Source organism: Lepus europaeus, chromosome 18 (genome assembly GCF_033115175.1).
Source record: "Lepus europaeus isolate LE1 chromosome 18, mLepTim1.pri, whole genome shotgun sequence".
Classification (NCBI taxonomy): Eukaryota; Metazoa; Chordata; class Mammalia; order Lagomorpha; family Leporidae; genus Lepus; species Lepus europaeus.
Window position 1 is genome coordinate 51,692,903 of NC_084844.1, and position 19,571 is coordinate 51,712,473.

At 53.5% G+C, this 19,571-nt stretch overlaps 1 protein-coding gene across 2 annotated transcripts; it reads right to left on the reverse strand.

Moving 5' to 3' along the window:
- Window positions 1-8,460: 8,460 nt before the first annotated feature.
- On the reverse strand, window positions 8,461-19,548 carry TP53 (tumor protein p53). 2 transcript variants are annotated; one of them, XM_062174959.1, is made up of 11 exons: window positions 19,449-19,548; window positions 12,327-12,416; window positions 12,176-12,197; window positions 11,823-12,092; window positions 11,249-11,432; window positions 11,046-11,158; window positions 10,765-10,874; window positions 10,387-10,523; window positions 10,226-10,302; window positions 9,509-9,615; window positions 8,461-9,307 (listed from the first exon to the last, which is right to left on the reverse strand). In XM_062174959.1, exons 2-11 carry the CDS (start codon window positions 12,398-12,400, stop codon window positions 9,226-9,228), a joined length of 1,176 nt encoding a protein of 391 aa, XP_062030943.1. In that variant the 5' UTR covers window positions 12,401-12,416; window positions 19,449-19,548; the 3' UTR covers window positions 8,461-9,225. The 2 variants fall into 2 exon arrangements, with proteins under 2 accessions (XP_062030943.1, XP_062030944.1); XM_062174960.1 differs by having other exon boundaries at window positions 19,428-19,548.
- Between the last annotated feature and the right edge of the window lie 23 nt (window positions 19,549-19,571).

Below are 19,571 nucleotides of genomic sequence, written 5' to 3' on the forward strand. Positions count from 1 at the left end.
GGCAGAGTTCCTGCCCCCAAGGAGCTCCCCAGTTTAACGGAAAAGGTGAGGAGCACACGAGAAACTCATACAAGGTAGAGAGAAACGTGATCCAGGAAGGGGAGAAAGCTGGTGATGACAAAATTCAGGGACCAGCCACCCCCTTCTGGGGGCTTCAAAGGGAAGCTTTCTTTTTTTAAAGGTTTATTTTAGTTATTTGAAAGGCAGAGTTACAAAGAGAGAGAGGGAGTGACAGAGAGGTCTTCATCCTCTGGTTCACTCCCCAAATGGCTGCAACAGCTGGGGCTGGGCATGGCTAAAGCCAGGAGTGAGGAGCTCTCTCTGGGTCTCCCGTGTGGGTGCAGGGGCCCAAGCACTCAGGCAATCTGCTGCTGCTTTCCCAGGTGCACTAGCAGGGAGCTGGATCAGAAGTGGAGCAGCCAGGACTGGAGCCGGTGCCCACACGGGATGCCAGCAGCACAAGCTTTCACCTGCTGCCCCACAGCGCCGGCCCGGGAAGGGTTCTTAGAGGAGGCAGCATTGAAGCTGGGGCAAAAAGGATGGGTGGTTTATGGCGAAAAGAACATCATTAAATGCTTAGAGACAGATGGGAGAAGTTAAATAGAAGAAACATTGACCTCAAAACAAGATATCAGACCTGCAGGAGCCTAAGTTTGTATACAAGGACACAGAACAGAAGAGTGGGTGGTTAGACACAGCAGTTATATTGCTCTATAAGGGGAGGGGAGGAATTTATGACTTTTTTGTTAAGTATTTATTTATTTGAAAGGCAGAGTTGCAGAGAGGGTGGGGGGAGACTTTCCATCTACGGGTTCACTCCCTATGTGGCCCCAATTGCTGTGGATGGACCAGGCTGAAACCAGGAGTTTGGAACTTCATTCGGGTCTCCCATGTGGGTGCAGGGGCCCCAGCACTTGGGCCATCTTCTACTGTTTTCCCAGGTGCACCAGCAGGGAGCTGGATCGGAAGTGGAGCAGCCAGGACATGAACAAGGGCCTACATGGGAAGCCAGCAGCACAGGCAGTTGTTTAATCTGCTGCCTCACAATGCTGGCTCCTGATTTTCATTTTTTATTTTTGTGGATATTTTTTGCAATCAGTTGGTATTACCATTTGCTTTGAAAAAGAGTTTTAGGCTGGCGCCGAGGCTCACTTGGCTAATCCTCTCCCTGCGGTGCTGGCACCCTGGGTTCTAGTCCAGGTTGGGGCGCTGGATTCTGTCCCGGTTGCCCCTCTTCCAGTCCAGCTCTCTGCTGTGGCCTGGGAAAGCAGTGGAGGATGGCCCAGGTCCTTGGGCCCTGCACCCGCTTGGGAGACCAGGTCGGGGGCACGTGGCTCCTGGCTTCGGATTGGCGCAGCACGCCAGCCGCGGTGGCCAACTGGGGGGTGAACCAATGGAAGGAAGACCTTTCTCTCTCTCTCTCTCTCTCTCTCACTATCTAATTCTGCCTGTCAAAAAAAAATAGTTTTATTACATATTCATATATACAAAGGTGCTTAAAAAGTCATGGGAAATGGAATTTAGATATTTTGGTGCAAAAATTTTTTTTAAAGATTTTATTTATTTTACTTGAGAGGTAGCGTTACAGGCAGTGAGAGGGAGAGACAAAGAGAAAAGTCTTCCTTCCGTTGGTTCACTCCCCAGTTGGCTGCAATGGCTGGAGCTGTGCCCATCTGAAGCCAGGAGCCAGGAGTTTCTTCTGGGTCTCCCATGCGGGTGCAGGGGCCCAAGCACTTGGGCCATCTTCTACTGTTTTCCCAGGCCATAGCAGAGAGCTGGATCAAAGTGGAGCAGCTGGGACTAGAACCGGCGCCCATATGGGATGCTGGCGCTTCAGGCAGGGCATTAACCCACTGCACCATAGCGCCGGTCCCTAAATAAAATATTTTTGAAAAATTATTTAGACCTTTATCAGGTGAAGGACTGACATGTGAAATTGATTGAGTGGAAAAAGATGACCAAAGTATGTATAATATATTTCACTTTGGGTATAACAATGACTAAAACCCAGTGATCCTTACATATATGATGCAGGTGTATGTTTATTGTACATTCATGATAAAATTGTGCGTATATAATGGTGTTTCAAAAAAGTTTGCAAAGGATCTAGCACTTAAGATGTCCATGTCCCACACTGGAGTACCCGGGTTCAATTCCCGGCTCCGGCTCCTGACCCCAACTTCCTGCTGATGCAGGCTCTGGGAGGCAGCAGTGATGGCTCCAGTGGTTCCTGCCACCCACACAGGACACCTGGTTGGAGTTCCCAGACCCCAGCTTCAGCTCAGCCCAGTTCCCATGGTTGTAGGAATTTGGGGAGGGGTCTCTCTCTCCCTCTCTCTATACCTCCCAAATTAATTAATTATCTTTTTATGATTTAAAATGTCCATGGAAAATATATACTATGAAAAAAAATTTTGACTTCAAAAAAAATTTTATAAAGATTTATTTATTTGAAAGTCAGAATTGCAGCAAGGTGGAGAGAAAGAGAGAAGTCTTTCATTCACTAGTTCCCTCCCAAAATGGCTGCAAAGACACTGATCAGGGCTAGACCAGGCTGAAGCCACAAGCCAGCAGCTTCATCTCCGCCTCCTACGTGAGTGCAGGGGCTCGAGCTTGTGGGCCACCCTCTGCTGCTCTCTCAGGCACATTAACAGGGAGCTGGATTGGAAGTGGAGCAGCCCAGTGCCATATGGATGCTGGCATTGCAGGCAGCGGCTTAACCCACTACGCCACGGCACTGGTCCCAGACTTGAAAAATTTTTTGCACCGGGGGCCGGTGCCGTGGCGCAGGTTAATCCTCCGCCTGCGGCACTGGCATCGCAGGCTCCTGGCTCCTGGCTTCGGATCGGCGCAGTTCAGGCCATTGCGGCCAATTGGGGAGTGAACCATCAGATGGAAGACTTCTGCCTCTCTTCTCTCTGTGTAACTCTGACTCTCAAGTAAAAAATAAATAAAATCTTTTAAAAATATTATTTATTTATTTATTTATTTATTTGAAAGGCAGAGTTACAGAGATACAGGGACAAAGAGATCCTCCATCTGCTTGTTCACTCTCCCAAATGGCCACAATGGCCAGGGCTGGGCCAGACTGAAGCCAGCAGCTAGGACCTTCTTCTTGGTCACTCACGTGGGTGCAGGGGCCTAACCACTTGGGCCATCTTCCACTGCTTTCCCAGGCACAGTGGCAAGTAGCTGGATGTGAAGTGCAGCCGGGACACAACACGAACCAGCACTCATACGGGATGCCCAGGTGTAGCAGGTGGCTTAACCTGCTGGGCCACAATGCTGACTCCCTAAGCTATTTCTTACATGGCTACATATTTTGTTTTTGTTTATTAGGTTTTTATCCTTTTTTTTTTTTTAATCTGCTAGAGCTCCTTGACAATTTTGACATAAACTTTCCATGTAACAAAATTTTCCGTAATCTGTTGTTTCCCTCTTCACTTTGTGGTATCTTTTGTCATTAAACATTTTGTTTTTGAAGGATTTACCTATTGAAAAGGCAGAATGACAGAGAGAGGCAGAGAGATTCAGATCTTCCTTCACTGGCTCATTCCCCCAAAGTCTGTAACAGCCAGAGCTAAGCCAGGCCAAGAACTCCATCTGGGTCTCCCTTGAGGGTGGCACAAACCCAAGGACTTGGGCCATCACCTGCTGTCTCCCAGATGCATTAGCAGGGAGCTGGGTTGGAAGTGCCAGGACTTGAACTGGCACTCTGATTTGGGATGCTGGTGTTGCAAGCTGTGGCTTATCCCACTGCACCTCAGTGTTGGCCCCTATTTTTAATTTTTAAAATACATTTAAAATTATTTTTAATTTACTTTTTTTTTTAAATTAGTTATTTGAAAGAGATATATAGAGAGGGAGAGAGTGTGCTTCTAGCCACTGATTCACTCCCTAGTTAGCCTCAACAGCCAGGGCTTGGCCAGGCTGAAGCCAGGAGCCAGGGACTCTATCTGGGTCCCCCACATGAGTGGCAGGGGCCGTCTTCTGCTACTCTCCCAGGCACATTAGCAGGGAGCTGGATTGGAAGTGTAACAGCTAGGACTCGAACTGGCGCCCATATGGAATGCCAACATTACAAATGTCAGTGTAACATATTGTGCCACAGTGCCAGCCCATTGGATAATTTTTTAAAAAAAAGATTTATTTATTTATTTGAAAGTCAGTTACACAGAGAGGTCTTCCATCCAATGGTTCACTCCCCAAATGGCCGCATGGCTGGAGCTGCACCAATCTGAAGCCAGGAGCCAGGAGCTTCTTCTGGGTCTCCCAGGTGGGTGCAGGGGCCCAAGGGCATGAGCCATCTTCCACTGTTATCCCAGGCCATAGCAGAGAGCTGGATCAGAAGTGGAGCAGCCAAGTCTCAAATCCGTGCCCATAAGGGATGCGGGCGCTTCAGGCCAGGGTGTTAGCCCGCTGTGCCACAGCACCGGCCCCCCACTGGATAATTGTTTAAAAAGATTTATTTGTTAGGCAGAGTTACAAAGAAAAAGATCTTTCATCTGCTGTTCATTCCCCAAATGGCCACAATGACCAGGGCTGGGCCAGGCAGGAGCTAGGAACTTTATCCTGGTCTCCATGGTGGCAGGGACCCAAGCACTTGGGCCATCTTCTGCTGCTTTCCCAGGTGCATTAGCAGGAGCTGGGTTGGAAGAGCAACAGCTGGGACTCAAACTGGTGCCCACATGGGATGCCAGTGTTTGCAGGCAGGTGGCTTATGTTACACCATAGTGCAGGCCCTGCATAAGTATTTCTAAAAAAAAATGTGTTTATTTTCAACTAACTAAAAAGCAAAGTGACAGAGAGAGAGAGAAAGAGAGAGAGAGAGAGAGATCTTTTTCTGGTTCACTCCCACAACAGCTGGGCTGGGCTGGAGCCAGGAGCCAGGAACCCCATTCAGGTCTTCAGATGTGTGCGGCATTTGAGCCGTTACTTGCTTCTTTCCAGGTACCTTAGCAGGAAGCTGGAGCAGAGGCAGAGCAGCCAGACCTGGAACTGGCACTGTGTGGTGTGTGCGTGTCCAAGCAGGGCCGCATCTGCTCCTACTAATTGACTTGCAGCAGCTTGGCACGTGTATTGGGTGCAGTGTGAGATTCTAATACGTGTATACAGTGTGTAACGGTCATCCCTCAAACTTTTATTTCTATGTGTTGGAAACATTCAACATCCTCTCTACTAGCTATTTTGAAACACACATATTAGTTGTTATCGATGATAGTTATCCTGTGTTATAGGACATAAGTTTTCCCTTCTATCTAACTGTACCCTCGTAGTTTTGGAGAGGAGGTATAATATATATTTTTAAAATTATTTATTTATTTGAAAGGCAGAGTTACAGAGAGGCAGAGACAGAGAGTCTTCCTTCTGCTGGTTCACCCCCCAAGGCGGCCACAATGGCCAGAGCTGCACCAATCTGAAGCCAGGAGTCAGGAGCTTCTTCCAGGTCTCCCATGTAGGTCAGGGGCCCAAGGACTTGGGCCATCCTCCACTGCTGTCCCAGGCCACACCAGAGAGCTGGATCAGAATTGGAGCAATCAGGACTCAAACCGGAGCCCATATGGGAAGTCGGCACTACAGGCGGTGGTTTTACCTGCTATGCCACAGTGCCAGTCCTGGAGGTATGATATTTTTAATCCAGTGTATTCTATTTAGAGATTTTACATCTATATTAATTTGTTTTTAATATATTCATCAGGTTTTAATATTAACAAAGCCAGCATAATTGTAAATGAATTTGGGATTTCATTCTTTTTTTCTTATGACCCAGAATAGCATAAATATTTAATCTTTGTGTTTTTTTTTTTTTTTTTTTTTTTTTCTTTAAGACTTATTTACTTGGAAGGCAGAGAGGTCCTCCATCTGCTGGTTCACTCCCCTGTTGGTCACAATGGCTGGAACTGTGCCAATTTGAAGCCAGGAGCCAGGGTTCAGGGGCTCAAGCACAGGGCCATCCTCTGCTTCTCACTGCTTTCCCAGGCACATTATCAGGGAGCTGGATCAAAAGTGGAACAGCTGGGGCTTGAACTGGCTCCTGTATGGGAGGCCAGCATTGTAGGCAGTGACTTTATCCACCACCCCACAGCGCCAGCCCTGAACTCTTTGGTTTTTGATCATTCTTTTTTCCCTCAATCCAGTGCTCCAGTTTTTCTTTTAAAACATATCTCAGTACTTTTTTTTTTTTTTTTAAATCCCCTGCTTTTAGATTTATCCTTTCTTTTCCTGCTATTTCAGTTTGTATCGCTGATGTCGGGATGCATTCAGATTTTTTCCCTTTTTGCTCTTTAATTCTTTTTATCTGCTAGGCAGATAGAGAAGGGCACAGGCAGAGAAATCTCATCTGCCATCAGTTCACCCTTGGAATGCCTGCCACAGTCAGGACTGGGCCAGGCTGAAGCCAGGATCCAGAAACTCAATCCAGGTTTCCCACATGGTTGGCAGGGACACGAGTACTTGGACTACCTGCTTCCCAGTTTCTGAATTGGCAGGAAGCTGGAGTCAGGGAACAACTGCCCCACACTCTACTACTTATTTATTTATTGATTTATTTGAAAGGCAGAGTTAGAGAGAGGGAGAGACGGAATCTTCCATCCACTGGTTCGCTCCCCACGGGCCACAGCGACAAGGGCCAGGCCAGGCCCAGGCCAGGAGCCAGGAGCTTCTTTTCATCTCCCACATGGGTGCAGAGGCCCAGGGACTTGGCCCATCTTCCAGATGCATTAACAGGCAGCTGAATCAGAAGTGGAGCAGCTGGGATTTAAATCAGTACTTATATGAGATGCCGGCGCTGCAGGCTGCAGCTTAACCCGCTGAGCCACAGTGCCTGGACCCCAGAATACAACTTGCTCTTTGCTGTGGCCTGGAAAAGCAGTGGAAGATGGCCCGAGTCCTTGGGCACCTGCACCCACGTGAGAGACCTAGAAGAAGCTCCTGGCTCTGGATCAGCGCAGCTCTGACCATTGGGGCCAACTGGGGAGTGAACCTGCGGATGGAAGATCTTTCTCTCTCTCCTCCTCTCTCTGTGTTACTGACTTTCAAATAAATCAATCAATCTTAAAAAAACAAAAAACAGAAGCCAATAAGTGGAACCAGGGAGGTTAAGGATTCACTGAGGGTCGAACAGCAGAGCCAGCCTGAACACCCAGGCCTCAGGATTCTCAGGGCACACAGATCCATCAGCTCGCACTGGAGGGGATCCGCAGAGGCAGAGTGGACCTACTTCCCAGGGAAGAGCGGTGGCGGAGCCAGAGCTAGGGACACCACCTGAAGTGCTGAGGGCGAGCGGACGCTGGCTGTGCATCAGAACCGGAGTTTCTGCTCCCATGGATTTTGCAGTGTCCTTGCCCTCAGCCCGGGTGGCGACTGTGAGGCTGGAACCTGAATACAAGGAGCATCGCACAGCGCATGCATGCAGCACATCACCAACCTGTGTATCCCGACTGTCCTGGGCTCAACTGTGCTCCCAAAAGGAAAAGAGGGGGAAAAGGGGGGGGGGGTTCTCAAGGTGACCTGTCCACAGGAGCGAGGAGATGGAGTTTCAGGAGTGAGTGGGGTGGGAGCCGAGTTAAGTGTCGGCTCTGGCATTCCCAAGTTAGGAAAGAAAAACGTGGTCTCGAAGGCAGGGACCCTGCACGGCAAGGCGAGGGCTCAGGGGTGCGGGTGCTCTGGGCCTGGCTGATGGGCTGGGAAGACGGTGGCCTCGGAGTCCCTCCACCCCCGAGGAGGCAGGACAGCCAAGTAGCGTCTCAGGCCGCAGTGGGTGGTGGGGAGAGCCCGCCCTGCCCCCTCCCTGGGAGCTGGCCACACTGAAGAACAGAGCGGGCAGGGGTACCCGAGCTCCCCAACCCCGACTCTCCTCCCTACCCCAAGAAGCCCTTTGAAAGGTTTTCCTGGCAGGGTTTAAAGCTTCAATTCATCCACCGCCTGGCACGGGGCCCAGGATGAGGGGATGTCGGGAAGGCCCCAGCCCTCACCTTAGCTGCCCCTGCTTTCCTGGGACCCCGGCTGGCAGGTCTCCCACTGCATTCAGTAGCACCCACCCCCTCTGTCCCCTTGGGAACCCAGGTACCCTGGCCCTTCCCTGCGGAGCAGATGGCCACCCCAGAGGCTCAGGCTTGCTAAATCAGACGTTTAAATCCCATAATCCTTGGTGAGAGGCTGCCGAGGGGGCAGCAGCCCAACCCTAGAAGCAGGGGCGGGAGGGAACCTTGTGCCAGCCCTGGTGGGGAGGGAGGAGGGACAGTTGGTTCCCAGTTATGAATGGTCACCCCCTCCCTTGTTGTCATGCAGCCCGCAGGCTGACCCAGTCTCCAGCCTTTGTTTCCCTCCTGGAACTCGGGCCTCAGGCCCCCCTACAACCCCCTCCAGCTCACACTCTCTGGAGACTCAGGTGGCTGGCTCCCAAGTTCACCTCCTCACTCGGCCCTGCACCTGTGGCCCCTGTGGCCCCGGCAGCCTGCACTTGCACCTGCTTCTGAGACACAGGATGGCAGTCAAGTTTTATTGTAAAATGAGAAACCGATATAAAAAGGGGATATAAAAAGGGAAGAGGACTGGGGGTGACAAATGCAAGGTGCAAAAGAAATTGACCCTGAGCACTGGGGGGAAAGTGGAACAGGTCTTGGTAGACACAGACGGCACATGATGGAATCCTCCAGGCGTGGGATGGGGCCATTGTCACTAAGAGGCTGGGCAGGATTCGGCTGCACCAGTGCAGACCAGCTGCCTAACCAGTGAAGCTGTCAACCCAGCCAGCAGGAGGGCAGGGAACCAGCACCCACGCGGGGGCCACGTCCCAGCCACCTATAATAAAGGGTGCTCTCCAGGCCAGTCGCACAGCATTTCATTAATCCTCACAGCGGACCCTGTGAGGTGGTCATGATCAGCATTTCATGAAGTGGTGGCTGTGTCCCTGGTCAGCACCGCGGGAGGGCTGGGCTTCCCATCCAGCCTAGGGCTGCTTCTCAGAGCATTTCTTTTTTTCTTTAATTTCCCCCAAACATTCCTCACAGTCAAAATTTTAAAAGCTAAGGCTGGCCCATCCTAGCTCCCACCACCTCCCCGCTCCCCCCCCCCCCCAATACCACCAGTGCAGGCCAAGACAAGTGGAAGAATTCTTGGGAGTTTTGAGGCACACCTCTACCAAGTGGGGTTCAAGCACCTGAGTCCCAAATGCCAGGGGAGGAGGGCGTGGGGGTCGTCAACGGGGGCCAGAGGGCGAGGACGTCAGTCTGAGTCGGGCCCCTCTCTCTTGAACATTGGTTTTTTATGGCGGGAGGTAGACTGCCCCTTCTTGGCCTTCAGGTAGCTGCAGGGGAGACAGGAGATGAGAGGGAGAGATGACATCACATGAGTGACAGTGCCTGGGGCCCCTCCCCTCCACCTAAGGCTGGGAGAAGGGGAATTTAAGTTCCGATGGTGGAGCACTCTTGCGCTGTCACTCTCTTCATCGTCCCGCCCCCATTTTATCAGCCACCCGAGCAGGGGTAGGAGAGGGCCCAGCACTCACCTGGAGTGAGCCCTGCTCCCCCCAGGCTCCTTCTCGGCCTGGGCATCCTTGAGCTCCAGGGCCTCGTTCAGCTCTCGGAACATCTCGAAGCGTTCACGCCCGCGGATCTGCGGCAGGGGAGAACGGGGGTGGAGGGTCACCAGGCAAAGCCACATCCATTTTCCTGCTCTCTTGAACAACTTTCTTTTTGAAAGGTGGTCCTTTAAAATGATTACAGATGGTCCCTGACTTGGATTGTCTGAACGAAGGCATACAGGCCACAGGCATCCAGCAGGAACCATCCTTCCAGAGTGGCTCCAAGAAGGCCCCAGGACAAACAACCGCCCCGCCCCAGCGTTGCTAGGCGGTGTTGTCTGGTAGGTGTATTTAATGCCTCTGACTTCATGACCGACTCAGTGGGCTTATCAGGATGTGACCCCACCGGAAGTGCAGGGGCAACTTTAATGTGCTACAGTGTGTCCTGTCCTGTGTCCTGTCTCTGAGGCACCACAGTGCCCTATCTGCAGGCAAAGCAGCCAGGATGGAAATTGCATTTTGAGTGCCTGACTAGGAACTTAACCCAACAGTGTTACGAGAGTCAGGGCTGCCAACAAAGCAAAGAACGGGCACAGGAACTGGCCATAATCGGGTAGTCCCTCCGTTTCCTTCTTTTCTTCCCTTACCCAATCCCACTTGGTCTATGCAAGAAACTGCGCGTCTGCCTCTTAGACGTGATACCTTAAGGATGAAATATTCTCCATCCAGCGGCTTCTTCTTTGTCTGGGGAGAGGAGTCAGTGGTGGTGGTAGGCAGTGCTGGGGAGGATGAGAAAACGGTGATTATGGGATGGAACTGCACCTCCCTGGCCTCTTGCGTCTCCTCCTGTCCTGTCCACTCACCTCGCTTAGAGCTCCCGGGGGGCAGCTCAGGGCAGGGCTCCCCTTTCTTGCGGAAATTTTCTTCCTCCGTGCGGCGGTCCCTCCCAGGACAGGCACACACTCGCACCTCAAAGCTGTTCCGTCCCAGCAGGTTCCCACTGCGCGGAGTAAGGAGAGAGCAGTGGGCCCCTTCAGCCCTGTTCTGATGCCCAACCACCCCGTCCATCTAGAGGGCGAGCTCCAAGTGTCGGGCGCCCTGGGAGAGGTCCCAGAACCAGAGGAAGGAAAATCGACAGAGAACAGCAGGGGACAGTCCGGATGATGGGTGAGAGAGAGTGGGGCCGAGGGGACAGAAGCCAGGCAGAGGCGAGGAGGGCAGCAGGCGGTTCCTGTACCTACCTGGAATCTTCCAGTGTGATGATGGTGAGGATGGGCCGCCGGTTCATGCCCCCCATGCAGGAGCTGTTACACATGTAATTATAGTGGATGGTGGTACAGTCAGAGCCAACCTGCAGAACAGAGGGCCCAGATGAGGCTGGCCAGCCCTGCGAACTTGAGTCACCCACTATGGGGAAGACCCACCTGCTCACACACCTCAAGGCTGGCGGGGAGATGGAGAAAGCCCTCTTGCACCCACCTCCAGCCCCTCCCCCCCAGAGGACCCAGCCACCAAACCAGACCTCGGGCGGCTCGTAGGGCACCACCACGCTGTGCCGGAAGGTGTTTCTGTCATCCAAATACTCCGCACGCAGATTTCCCTCCACCCGGATGAGATGCTGAGGGGGGGCCAGACCTACGAGCGGTCAGGGAGGAATTAGAGACCTGGGAGGAATTAGAGACCTGGGGACCCCGCCGGCCGCCCAGTCTCCCAGCCCCTGCTCACCATCGCTGTCGGAGCAGCGCTCGTGGTGGGGGCAGCGTCTGACAACTTCCGTCATGTGCTGAGACTTCTTGTAGATGGCCATGGCCCGGACGCGGGTGCCAGGTGGGGGCGTCGAGTCGACCCACAGCTGCACAGGGCAGGTCTTTGCTAGCTGGCAGAACAGCTTGTTGAGGCAGGGGGAGTACTGCAGGGACGGAAGGCCAGAGTTCAAGGTCAGGAGACAAGTGAAGGGAGGGGTGTCAAATCAATTACTAGAAACAGAGCGCTGTGTGGGAGGGAGCCAGAGACCGCGGCCTCATTGGGGTCTACACCTCGCGAGCTCATTTTCAAAGGCTAAGAAACAAATGTGATCGGCTCCCCCGTGAGAGAAATCATGGATTTTCATATAGGGTCAAGCGGAAAACTCAGCTTTGGGACAGAGGTCAGACTAAGGGGGCAAAAGGCAATAAGGCTGATAAGACACCAAAAGCTGAAGAGGAACGCCAAAGTTCTGGGGGCTGGGATGGGGGTAGGGCATGGATTGTGGGTGGGCACTGGACGGTCACCCAGGAGCCAGCCCCACAGGGACACTGACCGTGCAGGTGACAGACTTGGCCGTCCCAGAGTGCAGGAAGCCCAGCCGGAAACCGTAGTTGCCGTGGTAGGTCTTTTGGGAAGGGACAGAGGATGACAGGGGCCAGGAGGTGGCTGGTGCAGGGGCCGCCAGCGCAGGGGCAGCTGGGGCGGGGGCCTCTGGCGCAGGAGCTGCTGGTACGCGGAGCTCTTCATCTGGGTCTTCGTTGAGCCAGTTTGCAACGTCTTCTGCAGACAGCAGGTCATCCACGGGAGGGTTCAGCGAGGTGGTCTGCGGATGGGCCAGCCGGGAGTCAAGAGGGCCGGGATCCCAGGCCCCTCGCCCCCCGGTCCCCGCCCACTCCCAGACCTTACCAGCAGGTTGTTCTCAGGAAGCCTGAAAGACAAGAGCAGAAAAGTCAGTGCTGGCTTCTGCGGGTGTGTGTGTGTGTGTGTGTGTGTGTGTGTGGCAGGGGCTGGGGGCGTGCACCAGGCAGGGAGCCCGCCCTTCCGGAGAGCCACTCACAGTTTCCACAGGTCTGAAAACGTCTCCTGACTCAGGGGAGGCTCGAGGCTGAGATCCGACTGTGACTCTTCCATGGCGGCAGCCGGGTCGCTGTGGGGGCAAAGGGAGACATGGCCCATCTGGAGCCACGGCTCAGGGAAGGGGCTCCTCCTCCCTTCTCTCTTCCCGTCTTTTACCACCAGCCAGGCTGCCCCTGTCCTAGCCCTCACCAGGCTGAGAAGGCCGCCGGGTCGAGACCTCCAGCCTCCCTGGCACTGACCCCCTCCACAGGGAGGTCACCTCCTGCCCACAACGTTCTTGTCCTCGAGCTGCCACACAGCTCACATGTCTCTCAAATCTTTATTTATGTGAATGGCAGAGAAAGAGAGAGAAAATCAGGGAGAGAGCGCCCATCCTCTGGTTCATCCTCCAAGGGCCTACCACAGCCCGGTGCTGGGCCAGGCTTTTGCCAGGAGCCCAGTACTTGCACCATCCCTACCTGCTGTCTCCCAGGCTGTGGATCTGCAGGAGGCTGGGATGGGGCGCAGAGCCAGGACTTGAACCCAGGCGCTCTGAGAGCGGACGCGGGAATCCGTGTCTCTGACAAATGCTCACCTCTTATCACAAGTCTGTTTCACCTCTCCCTCCCTCAGCCTTTCGGGCACCTGGCTCCAGAGTCCCCTACCTCCTGCCCCAGGAGTCTAGTTGAGCCGGCCCCGCCCTCCCTCTCCATCTCCTCCTCCCAACCACTCCCTCTGGTTCCCAGGGCTCTATCCTGGCTTCCCTATTCAACATTGATGGGTGGCTCCTCCACCAGGCACACCCCCCCTTCCCTAGCCAGCCAGCCACCTGTCTTAACCCTCACGGTAAGTGTACTCTGATTATTTTGCTTGCTGGTTCCCAGAGGCCTCTAGTAAGATAGAAACTTCCTCCCTGCAGGGAGGGGCTCTACCCCGTTCACCATGCCCTTAGTGAATGCTGGCAAGTGGGCAAGGGAGCAAGGTGGTCAGCCTGCCAGGTCTTGCAGGACACCACGCACTGTCATCTCACTCCCCCCAGACCATCTTCCCAACTGCTTCTCTGAGCTTTCTTGATGCAGTCTTTGCCATTAGCTTTAAGAAACACACGCAGCACCTGTGCCTTGCACTGGCCGAGCCTCCCTACCAAGCAGCTTCCTTAAGGGCAGGGCTTTCTAATCTGCCTTCACCTGACTTCCACCCTCATGTAGATAGAGGGCTTGCTTGCTTATGTGCTTAAGAGTTTGCAAAATCCTTTCACATGGCTTATCTGATTTGTTCTGATAACTACACCTGCCCTTTGACAGGTGACGAGCTCCCTGAGGGGTCAAGCGGCCTGCCTTCAGGCACACAGGCAAGTGAATGACCTTTTATTGAAAAGGAGGATTCAAACATCCATGATTAAAAAAGAAACTTATGGGAAGGGGCTCAGAAGTCAAAAGCTTTGGGGGCCGTGTGTTATGGCACAGCCAATTAGGCTGTCACTACCCATACCGCAGCCCATACCGGAGAGCTGGTTCAGGCCCCAGCAGCTCTACTTTCAATACAGCTTGGGAAAGCAGCAGAAGATGGCACAGGTACTTGGGCCCCTGCCACTCATGGGAGACCTGGGTGGAGGTCTAGGCTCCTGGCTTCAGCCTGGCCGAGCCTCAGCTGCTATAGCCAAATAAATTTGGGGAGAGAACTAGTGGATGGAAGATTCTTTCTCTGTAATTCTGCGTTTCAAATAAATAAACAAACCTTAAAAAACAGACGAAATCCTGGGTCTGACATTGCACTGTTTTTAAGTTTGCTGGGTGCCTTTACCCATCTTAAAAAGATGACTTTTTGGGAGGGCCGGTGCTGTGGTATAGTGGGTAATGCCACCACTTGCAGTGCCGGCATCCCACATGGGTGCTGGTTCAAGTCCTGGTGCTCCACTTCTGACCCAGCTCTCTACTAGGCCTGGGAAAGCAGCAGCAGATGGCCCAAGTCCTTGGGCCCCTGCTCCCGTGTGGGAGACCCAGAAGAAGCTCCTGGCTCCAGACTGGCCCAGCTTTAGCCATTGTGGCAATTTGGGGAGTGAACCTGTGGATGGAAGATCTCTCTCTCTGTAACTCTGCCTTTCAAATAAATAAATCAATCTTAAAAAAAAAAAAAAAAAAGGATGAGTTTTTGGCTCCTGAGTTCTAAGAATTGAATGTTACCCTTCTTTGTATCTTCGGTGTGAATCACCCAGGGGCTGGGAAACACTGGCAGCCATAGCAGGCCATGGGCCGTGGAGGCAGCGGGTAGACCTGCACCCTGACCTCACCATGTCACAGTGGGGCTGCCTTGGGGACTGCTGAACCCCTCTGAGCCTCAGCGTCCCCCATGTCTTATTTATTTACTGCTGGAAACACAGACAGCTGAGAAAATTGCCTGGCACACGTAAGTGCTCAACAAACGTTGGCTGCCTATAGAACTGTTCTGTTTGCTCTCAGGGGAACTCTGTGACCAGGAGTCAGGGCAGCACTGTGGCCTCTCCCCACCTTAGGAGTGCGCGCTGACCTCTGTCAGGGACTGCTCTGAGGTCACAGTGCCCGGGGGAGGAGGCAGCCCGACAGAGGTGTCCCTTCGGCACATCCCCTGGCTCTCAGCAGCAACACGGTCAGCGTTTCCCGGCTGGGCAGGCAGGTACCACTAGCAAAGGAGAGCACACACCGGCGCCAGGGGCCCGGAACACATGGGTCGGGTGGAAGGGCACCTGCGAGATGGTTAGCGCAGGGCAACGCAGGCCCCAGGGAGGGACAGGCCCAGCCCTGACTGTGACAATGGTCGCACTCAGAGGTCCTAGTGGCCGACAAGGCGCTGCCTTCCACCGCAATCTCATTTAATCCTCTCAAAAATCAGCAAAGCAGGTTTGACAGATGTGGGAAATGAGAGTTAAAGGAATTAAAGTCGCTTACCAGGCTCCTAAAGCTCCCCAGTGACAGAACTAGAGCTCTAACCTGGACTGTCTGACAGCACAATCAAGGGCTAAATAATTATGCTCCTAGGGTCTCCTCAAGACTGAAATAAAAGCTTTTCTGGATGAGAGCTATTTGATTGGCAAGTGACAAGAAACGGGAATCCATGGGCAGGGAGCAGGTGGTTAAGATCTGTATACATGATTTGCAGGAAAATGCAAAACAGTCATGGAAGCAAACAGTTTACACAAATTAAAAAGACACAGAACCATTTATTGCTTAAGAATGTATGGATGTAAAAGTGTGAGTGACGATCAAGAATACAAATTCCTAAAACCTACGGCCGCACAGCAGGGACATGCAACACGTTCCCGGGGCCAGGAGTGAAAGCCAGAGCACTTCAGCTTTATTAACAAAGGGAAATAAACAGGGGGTTACCCAGGCAGGTGAACCACCCAGGTGCAGTTCAAACACGGAGGGACTGGTCTTGTGGCACAGCGAGTTAAGCCGCTGCTTCCCGTAGCAGCATTCCCTATCAGAGGGTTGGTTTGAAGCCCGGCTGCTCGGTGTCTGATCCAGCTCCCTCCCTGCTAACACGGCTGGGAAGGCAGCAGATGATGCCCAAGTACTTGGGGGCCTCTGCCACACAAGTGGGAGACCTGGATGGAGTTCAGGGCTTCGACCTGGCCCAGCCCCAACTCTTGTGGCCATTTGGGGAGCGAACCAGCGGAGAGAAGATCTCAGTCACTCCGCCTTTCAAATAAATAAACAAACAGATATTAGAAAAAACAGAAACAACAAACAACGTGTACCATCACCCAGCTTTGCCAACAATCACCATTCAGCCTACAGCGTCTCCTTCTCTTTAAAGGTTTCAGTCTACTCCCATCTCAAACTGATGATTGTGTATTGTCGGTGTGAAGCAGGAGTCAGGGGTCAGGGGTCATTTTTCCCTTCAAGTTGTTCCACCACCTTTTGTTGATTTCCCTTTCTCCCTAGATTCGCTTGGGCACTTTTGGCCACATTTATCTGTTTTTCTGACTGCAACATGTTCATTTGTCCTTACGTCTTACCACAGCCTCAACGCTACCTTGAAATCAAGACAGCGTTAGACTCCCAACTTCACACTACTTTTTCGTTTTGGAACCAGCTTGTTAATCTCAACAGAGAAGCCAAAGTCAGCAGCCAGGGCCAGGAGCTTCATCTGGGTCTCCCATGTGGGTGGAAGGGGCCCGAGACCTTGGGAGAGACAGAATCTTCTGCTGCTTTTTCCAGGCCATTAGCAGGGAGCTGGATTGGAAGTGGAGTGGCTGGGACTTGAACCGGTGCCCATATGGGATGCTGGTATTGCAGGCTTTACCTGCTATGCCACAATGCCAGCCCAAGTTAGGATTTTTCATGTACACAATCAAACTGGCCGCAAGAGTTTTATTTCTTCCCTTTAATATGCCTGGATGTCCTCTTATCAGACTAAACTTCCTTCTCCAATTTGCTAGGAAGTTTCTTTGAAATCATGAGCAGCCATTGAATATTGGCCATTGTGTTCCCTGTAGTTGTTGAAATGACTGTAAGATTTCTTATCCTTCAATCTGCTAACGCAGAAAATTACCTGGATTAATTTTTGAATGCTAAACCAACACTGCAATCCTGGGATAAGCCCCACTTGGTCAGAAGGCATAAATTGTTTTTATACATTGCCAGATTTAATTTGCTAAAACTTATTATACTTTTGCATGTACTGTATTGAAAAAAGCAATGTTTGGGACTGGCGCCGTGGCTCACTTGGCTAATCCTCCGCCTGCGGTGCCGGCATCCCATATGGGCACTGGGTTCTAGTCCCAGTTGCTCCTCTTCCAGTCCAGCTCTCTGCTGTGGCCCGGGAAGGCAGTGGAGGATGGCCCAAGTGCTTGGGCCCTGCACCCGCATGGGAGACCAGGAGGAAGCACCTGGCTCCTCGCTTCGGATCGGTGAGTGCGCCAGCCGGGGGTGAACCAACGGAAGGAAGACCTTTCTCTCTCTCTCTCTCTCTCTCATTGTTTGTAACTCTACCTGTCAAATAAATTTTAAAAAATAAAAAATTAAAAAAAGAAAACAGCAATGTTGCATTGTTGACCAAGTGTATCACGTAGGCAGACATATGGTGGCTGGGAACCCTTTATCTTGTCGTTATTCCCTGAGCAACACGGTGAAGCAACAATTTACATGGTATTCACACTGAATTGGGAATCGCAAGTGTCCCCGAGAGACTGTAACTATATGGAGAGTGCACCCAAGTTATATGCAAGCACTATCCATTAAAAGTCTTCCAGCGCCCCAATTTTGGTATCTGCAGGGTTCTAAGAAAGCTGAATAAAAGGACAAGTACAGACACACGTGACAACACGGGTACGTATCACTTCACACACACATACAGGGCTGTTTGGGCACAGCTGGTGAAACCACGGGTTCGCATCCCACACGGGCATGCAGGTCTGAGTCCTGGCTGCTCCGCTTCCGATCCAACTTCCTGCTACTGTGCCTGGAAAGGCGGCAGATGAATGCTCCGACTGCCTGGGCCCCCACCACCCCCATGGGAGACAAGGACGGAGTACCTGGCTTCCCCTGGCCCAGCCTGGGCTGCTGCCGGCATCTGCAGAGTGAACCAGCAGATGGAAGAGCTCCCTTGCAAATAAACGAAATTCTCCAACAAGCAAAAAAAAAAAAAAAAGTAACGAAACAGAACAAGCACGGATGCTGGGAACTGACCAGGGAGAAGCTGCGTCTGTATCTAGGTGGTTAGAGAAACCGCCGCTTCGAGAACAGCTTCAAAAAGCTGTCTTTCCGTGCACAGAAATTTGTATTTACCCACATTCGTGCACTGCAAAGGCAAATCAAGTGGATATCCCGTCCTTTGGGCCCCGCACAGACCTTTTCACATTCAGACGACGGCGGGGGTCTGGCGGCCCGCCCCGCGGAGCCCCCCGGGCCGGTTCCCGGGGACACGCCATCCATTTCCACCTGGCCTATCTCCCGTTCGTCCCACAGGTGCCGAGGGGAAGAGAAACACTCAAGCTTCCGCAAATGACGGCTTAGAAAGGAGGCAGGCACACCGGGCCACGGCGCCCAGAGCCTGGAACACCCCAGGGGCCCCGCCACGCCCCGCGCGGTGCAGCCGCGGGACGCTCGGACCCCGCCGGCCCGCCCCTTCCGCACCCACGACGTCGGGGCTGCGTTGGGGATTGGTATGGCTTAGCCCAAAACCGGATACTACAGAAGCTGTTTCCCCCTACACAGACGAACAGCCTGTCATTGCACACTTCCAGAAGCCTATTCCCCAGCGGACCCATTTCCGAAAATACTTGGTTTTGCCATCTGTAACGTCTTCGCCTCCCCCCCCCCCCGGTCCCACAGAATGGTAGCGTCCACCTAGGCGGCGAGGGGGGCAGGGTGGAGCGCACCATTCAGAGGCGGGGGGAGGGACGGAGGTGTGCATCAAAACAAATCCTCCCTCCTGAGCAAAAGCAGGAGCCAAGTCATCCAGAGGGCAGAAAAGGTGGGAAAAGATAGACACCTCTCCCGCAAGGCACAGGAATCAGCCTGAAAGACACTTGTTTCTCCCTCTCCCCACCCCCCGCACCGGGGGGACCGTGAGCGGCTCCGCAAAAAAGAAACCGGAAATGCTCCCGCAAGTGGCAGAAATGTAAATGTGGAGCCAAACAATAACAGGGCTGCCGAGCCTCTCCGGCCGGGACGGCCTCCCCGGCTGCCGCGGGCGAACCCTGCGCTCGGCGCGTGCCCCGGCCGCCCGGCTTCGATCGGAGTTTCCCCACCCGGCTGCGATGACCACTCCGGGAAGACAAAGGTCCGGAAGTCCCGAGCCCGAGGCTCCCCTCCGCTGCCCTGGACCCTACCATCCCGGGCCTAGAGTCCGAGCCTCGCGAAGTGCAAACCTCAGCCCCCAAGGCTTAGTGCATCTTACTTCGGGGGCGAAGTAACCCTGGGGCTGGCTCAGGTGCCCCCCCAAAGCCCCGCTCCCGTGCCCAGGCCTCCCGACGCGGCGCTCCTCCGTGAATCCCGCCCGCCCGCCGGCCTCTCGCTCCCGCCGGGCCCCCCGTCCATTCCCCACTGCCCCACCCCCAGCGGCGCCCCGAGATGGCAATGCAAGGTGCCCAGAGCCAGACCCCCCGGAGGGCACGCACCAGTCCCAGCCAGGGCCTCACCCAGTCCTCGGGAGCGCGTGTCACGGCCCCGGGCGGCACGCTCCGGCCACCCACGCCAGGTGCCCCCGCAGCCCAGCGGCCACCTGCTTCCCGGACGGTGGCCCCGGACTTTTGAGGCGCTCA